Source organism: Perca fluviatilis, chromosome 5 (genome assembly GCF_010015445.1).
Source record: "Perca fluviatilis chromosome 5, GENO_Pfluv_1.0, whole genome shotgun sequence".
NCBI lineage: Eukaryota > Metazoa > Chordata > Actinopteri > Perciformes > Percidae > Perca > Perca fluviatilis.
In genome coordinates, this window is record NC_053116.1 from 44,063,918 (window position 1) to 44,071,417 (window position 7,500).

Below are 7,500 nucleotides of genomic sequence, written 5' to 3' on the forward strand. Positions count from 1 at the left end.
TTCTCCAACCCTCTGGGCATGAAGGGCGAGATCGCCGAGGCCTACGCTGACGTCATCAAGCAGATGTGGTCCGGGCGCCATTACTCCGTGGTGCCGCGCGTCTTCAAGGTACAACCACCATAACTTCAGTCAGAGCCAGGTCCTGTCCTGTTAGAGCCAGGTCCTGGTCCTGGGTCAGAGCCAGGTCCTGGTCCTGTCCTGGGTTAGAGCCAGGTCCTGGTCCTGGGTTAGCGATCCTGGTCCGGCAGCCAGGTCCTGGTCCGAGCCAGGTCCTGGGTCAGAGCCAGGTCCTGGTCCTGGGTCAGAGCCAGGTCCTGGTCCGGGTCCATCCGGTCCTCCGAGCTGGGTCGCGGTCCTGTCCTGGTCAGCGGTCATGGTCTCCAGCCGCCGGTCCATGGGTCCAGTACCTGTCCTGACCCCACGGACCACAACAACTGTGATTAATCTCTCATTCCCTGTTCTCCATCAGCATCCATGATCCGGGTTAACCTCCTGTTCTCCAACAAATGCCGCTGGGTTAACTTCCTGGTTCTCCAAACACCATGAGATCAGAGAGGGTTAACTTCTCCTGGTTCTCCCTCTCCATCAACACATGAGATCAGAGAGGGTTAACTTCTCCTGGTTCTCCTTCTCCATCAACGCCATGAGATCAAGGAGAGGGCTAACTTCTCCTGGTTCTCCTTCTCCATAAACACCATGAGATCAAGGAGAGGGTTAACTTCTCCTGGTTCTCCTTCTCCATCAACACTGAGATCAAGGAGAGGGTTAACTTCTCCTGGTTTTCTCCATAACACCATGAGATCAAGGGAGGGCTAACTCCCCTGGTTCTCCTTCTCCATCAACAGATAGACAAGGAGGGGTTAACTTCTCCTGGTTCTCCTTCTCCATCAACACCATGAGATCAAAGAGAGGAGAGGTTAACTTCTCCTGGTTCTCCTTCTCCATCAACACCATGAGATCAAGGAGGGTTAACTTCTCCTGGTTCTCCTTCTCCATCAGCACCATGAGACAGAGAGAAGGGTTAACTTCTCCTGGTTCTCCTTCTCCATCAACACCATGAGATCAAGGAGGGGTTAACTTCTCCTGGTTTCCTTCTCCATCAGCACCATGAGACTCAAAAAAGAAGGGTTAACTTCTCCTGGTTCTCCTTCTCCATCAGCACCATGAGCTCAAGGAGAGGGTTAACTTCTCCTGGTTCTCCTTCTCCATCAGCACCATGGAGATCTGGAGGGTTAACTTCTCCTGGTTCTCCTTCTCCATCAACGCCATGATATCAAGGAGAGGGCTAACTTCTCCTGGTTCTCCTCCATCAACACCATGAGATCAAGGAGAGGGTTAACTTCTCCTGGTTCTCCTTCTCCATCAGCACCATGAGATCAAGGAGAGAGCTAACTTCTCCTGGTTCTCCTTCTCCATCAACACCATGAGATCAAGGAGAGGGTTAACTTCTCCTGGTTCTCCTTCTCCATCAACACCATGAGATCAAGGAGAGGGTTAACTTCTCCTGGTTCTCCTTCTCCATCAGCACCATGAGATCAAGGAGAGGGTTAACTTCTCCTGGTTCTCCTTCTCCATCAACACCATGAGATCAAGGAGAGAGTTAACTTCTCCTGGTTCTCCTTCTCCATCAACACCATGACATCAAGGAGAGGGTTACCATCACTCTCTCACTCTCTCTACCACACGCTCCCCACGCACGCCGGGACGCTGGCCTTCTCTTAGAGAGAGATCGCTATAGCGACGCAGACACCAGCGCACACGTATGAACTTCAGGCCACTTAGGTAGCTCCGCGTAGAGTCCCCGCAGAACCATAAATCCACCTTTAGTGATCACACAGATGGCCAACAAAACAGAAAATAAGATCAAACAACAATATTCCCTGAAGCAAGGGAGGTGTACTTAGTAGAGCACGAGACACCTTGTGAGTTTATATTTAGTTTGATTGGTTGACAGAAGAGAGACTCACTGATCACTGATCTCTAAACCACAGAGGAGACAGACTGAAGCCTTGTTCACACTGCATATCCAAAGGTCTGGACAGCAGAACACCACATGAAATGGATTGTAAGAGTCTGTGCCTGAGTCTGGACGCTCTGGCCGATCACTAGTTTCAGAGATTATAGTGGGAGTGTTGGAGCGTCCCCTCTGCGTGCAGTACAGCCGGAAGTTAGAGTAGAAGTAGTCTCCGTTAATAACTGACACCAACAACATGTGAGTTGTTACCTTTCTGTGTTTTAATGTTTGTGTGCAGACGAAGGTGGGCCACTTTGCGTCTCAGTTTCTGGGCTACCAGCAGCACGACAGCCAGGAGCTGCTGTCCTTCCTGCTGGACGGACTGCACGAAGACCTGAACAGAGTCAAAAACAAGGAGTACATCGAGCTGAGGGACGCAGAGGGACGCCCGGACCAGGTGAGGGGCTTCCAGGGTGCTTCCAGGATATCAGATTAAACATTTCCATTTTCTGTCAGCTAGGGCTGCACAATATATCACAACATCAACCAGACACAATATACACATCACAACATCAACCAGACACAATATACACATTACAACATCAACCGGACACAATATATACACATCACAACATCAACCAGACATAATATACACATCACAACATCAACCAGACATAATATACACATCACACATAATATATACACATCACAACATCAACCAGACATAATATACACATCACAACATCAACCAGACATAATATAAACATTACAACATCAACCAGACATAATATATACACATCACAACATCAACCAGACACAATATACACATTACAACATCAACCGGACACAATATATACACATCACAACATCAACCGGACACAATATATACACATCACAACATCAACCAGACATAATATATACACATCACAACATCAACCAGACATAATATATACACATCACAACATCAACCAGACATAATATATACACATCACAACATCAACCAGACATAATATATACATCACAACATCAACCAGACATAATATATACACATCACAACATCAACCAGACATACATACACATATCACAACATCAACCATAATATATACACATCACACATAATATATACACATCACAACATCAACCGGACACAATATACACATCACAACATCAACCAGACACAATATACACATCACAACATCAACCAGACACAATATACACATCACAACATCAACCAGACATAATATATACACATCACAACATCAACCAGACATAATATATACACATCACAACATCAACCAGACATAATATATACACATCACAACATCAACCAGACATAATATACACATCACAACATCAACCAGACATAATATATACACATCACACATAATATATACACATCACAACATCAACCGGACACAATATACACATCACAACATCAACCAGACATAATATACACATCACAACATCAACCAGACATAATATATACACATCACAACATCAACCAGACATAATATATACACATCACAACATCAACCAGACATAATATATACACATCACAACATCAACCAGACATAATATATACACATCACAACATCAACCAGACATAATATACACATCACAACATCAACCAGACATAATATATACACATCACACATAATATATACACATCACAACATCAACCGGACACAATATACACATCACAACATCAACCAGACATAATATACACATCACAACATCAACCAGACATAATATATACACATCACAACATCAACCAGACATAATATATACACATCACAACATCAACCAGACATAATATATACACATCACAACATCAACCAGACATAATATACACATCACAACATCAACCGGACATAATATATACACATCACACATAATATATACACATCACAACATCAACCGGACATAATATATACACATCACAACATCAACCAGACCTAATATATACACATCACAACATCAACCGGACACAATATATACACATCACAACATCAACCAGACACAATATACACATTACAACATCAACCGGACACAATATACACATTACAACATCAACCGGACACAATATATACACATCATAACATCAACCAGACACAATATATACACATCACAACATCAACCAGACACAATATATACACATCACAACATCAACCAGACACAATATATACACATCACAACATCAACCAGACACAATATATACACATCACAACATCAACCAGACACAATATATACACATCACAACATCAACCAGACACAATATATACACATCACAACATCAACCAGACACAATATATACACATCACAACATCAACCAGACACAATATATACACATCACAACATCAACCAGACACAATATATACACATTACAACATCAACCGGACACAATATATACACATCACAACATCAACCAGACATAATATACACACCTCACACATAATATATACACATTACAACATCAACCGGACACAATATACACATCACAACATCAACCAGACATAATATACACACCTCACACATAATATATACACATTACAACATCAACCGGACACAAAAAAACATCAACCAGACAAATATATACACATCACAACATCAACCAGACATAATATATACACACCAACATCAACCAGACACATATATACATCACAACATCAACCAGACACAATATATCACATCACAACATCAACCAGACACAATATATACACATCACAACATCAACCAGACATAATATATACACATCACAACATCAACCAGACATAATATATACACATCACAACATCAACCAGACATAATATATACACATCACAACATCAACCAGACATAATATATACATCACAACATCAACCAGACATAATATACACAAAAGGCTGCGACATACAAGACACTCAGAGATCTTTTTGTGTTAGTTGAAAGAAAATGTATTTAGATTAGATTCAACTTTACTGTCATTGTGCAGAGTATAGACAGGACCAGAGATACAGTGCAGTGGAGACAGTAGTGTACAGTTGGTTTACAGAAGGGTGTGTAGAGTAATATAAATTAAATATAAATATGTGCAGTGTGTTAGCAGTTACCTTTTATAAGAGCAGATAAATATGGCTATGTAATATGAACCGTGTATGAACAACGTTTACAGATATGTGCAATGTAGTAGCAGTAACATACCAGTAGTAAAAATAATATAGATCTAGGGGTGGCAGTAACTCAGTCCGTAGGGACTAGGGTTGGGAACCGGAGGGTCGCTGGTTCAAGTCCCAGTACGGACCAATGTACAGAGTGTGGATTGGTAGCTGGAGAGGTGCCAGTTCACCTCCTGGGCACTGCCAGGTGCTCTTGAGCACCGTACCCCCCCCAACCGCTCAGGGCGCTGGTCCAGCAGCCCCCCCACTCTGACATCTCTCAATTTGTGCATGAATAGGTCCTGAGCATGTCTGTGTGTATTTCAGGCCTGTGTGTAGTGATTTCTAACGGAGTGTAAATTGTAATAATTTAGTATAATTATTATTATAGCATATTATTATTATTATTATTATTATTATTATTATAGCATGTTATTATTATTAATTATTAATTATTATTATAGCATAATTATTATATCAGAAAAACTGAATAAATATGGAAAGCTGTAAAACTTTAAAATGTAACTTATTCTTTTTTTAGTTCTGCCGTTTATATTTAATTTAACGTTCAGGGTTAGAGAGGTCGCCTGCCAATCAGAAGGTTGGTGGTTTGATCCCTGGCGCTGCAGTTCCATGCCAAAGTGTCCTTGGGCAAGACACTGAACCCTGAGTTGCTGCTCCATCAGTGTGTAAATGTGTGTAAATGTGTGTGAGTGTGTGTAAATGTGTGTGAGTGTGTGTAAATGTGTGTGAGTGTGTGTAAATGTGTGTAAATGTGTGTGAGTGTGTGTAAATGTGTGTGAGTGTGTGTAAATGTGTGTGAGTGTGTATCTGATGAGCAGGTGGCTCCTTGTACGGCAGCCTCGGCCACAGTGTATGAATGTGTGTGAGTGGTGAATGGTTCCTGTACTGTGTTAAAGCGCTTTGAGTAGTCGTTAAGACTAGAAAAGCGCTTTATAAAAACAGTCCATTTGTATTATTTTATCAGAACTGAGAGACTTTAATATCTGGTTATTATCTCAAGTTATCCAGAGGTTAGGTTATCTCCTATTCTCCTCGTATCCTGCAGCTCTAGTGTCAGCTACACGTATCTGTAGTTCCACAGTAACTGTTTCTCAGCTGCTGTAAACTACAAACCAGCGTTTCTCCTTCCTGTCCCACAGGAAGTGGCAGAGGAGGCGTGGCGTAACCACCGGCGCCGGAACGACTCGGTGATCGTCGACACGTTCCACGGCCTCTTCAAGTCCACGCTGGTCTGTCCCGAGTGCCACAAAGTGTCTGTGACCTTCGACCCCTTCTGCTACCTGAGCGTCCCGCTTCCTGTCAGCAAGGAGCGCGTCATGGAGGTCTTCTTCGTGTCTCTGGACCCGCACGCCAAACCTGCTCAGGTAACGCTTCGCTCTGATTGGCTATTTCCTCTGCTTCTATCCATCCAATCTGATAGATGACGTTAACAGACACACTGATTCCTAACCAGACTCTTTTTTTCTTAACGTTAAACACTTCTGTATTTATTGTTTGTTTTATTAATGTTTAATATGTTTATGTATGCACCAACAACCAAGGCAAAGTTCTACTTATTTGGGAATAAATCCTTTTCTGATTGTGATTTCTGTTAATATATTAATATGATCATGTTTGTGTCTGCAGCATCGTGTCGTGGTTCCTAAAGCGGGAAAAGTGTTCGACCTCTGCTCTGCTCTGGCAGAGATGACCAACGTACCCCCAACACAGGTCAGAGGGGGTGTCTGTCTGTCTGTCTGTCTGTCTCTCTGTGTGTGTGACGTATAGCTGCGCTGCACTCAAGGCTGTAGTAGTAGTAGTAGTAGTAGTAGTAGTAGTAGTAGTAGTAGTAGTAGTAGTAGTATTCATTTTGCACAATAAAATCAAGGAAACAGGAACCCAACAAGCGCAAAGGAAAGATTGTGCAGGGCAGATTAAGAAAAGCCCCAGGGGCTTCGAGAAGGAGTCTCACCTTTTTACACGTGTACCCATGTACACGATCATGTGTAGGCTTCAGAGAACGGAGCAGGTGGTCTTCTTTAAAGCTAGAGCGTTCATTCTTTCTGCAGCAGAAAGATAAGGCTTCTGACTTTCATCACCCTGTACGCTCCACGCCACCATGTTACGTAACGTCCTGTGCAAGCTGCGTGACACCGTTCTACTGCAGGTGAAACTACAAAAACTAGAAGAAGTACTCTGTGTGTGTGTGTGTGTGTGTGTGTGTGTGTGTGTGTGTGTGTGTGTGTGTGTGTGTGTTTCAGATGGTGGTAGCTGACGTGTTCAACCACCGCTTCTATAAGATCTACAGCGCTGATGAATCTCTGACCTGCATCCTGGACCGGGACGACATCTTTGTGTGAGTACATACTGGACAGAGACGACCTCTCTGTGTGAGTACATACTGGACAG

The 7,500-nt window shown here is 42.8% G+C and overlaps 1 protein-coding gene across 1 annotated transcript in view; it reads left to right on the top strand.

Moving 5' to 3' along the window:
• Positions 1–7,500, top strand: part of LOC120559729 (ubiquitin carboxyl-terminal hydrolase 11-like) — a gene marked incomplete in the record, with an annotated part of 48,105 nt that overhangs the window by 13,175 nt on the left and 27,430 nt on the right. The window contains 5 exon segments of the mRNA XM_039801695.1: positions 1–108; positions 2,253–2,411; positions 6,252–6,476; positions 6,739–6,822; positions 7,353–7,447. The exon segment at positions 1–108 is cut by the window's left edge and continues 66 nt beyond it. Coding sequence (XP_039657629.1) covers positions 1–108; positions 2,253–2,411; positions 6,252–6,476; positions 6,739–6,822; positions 7,353–7,447 — 671 coding nt within the window.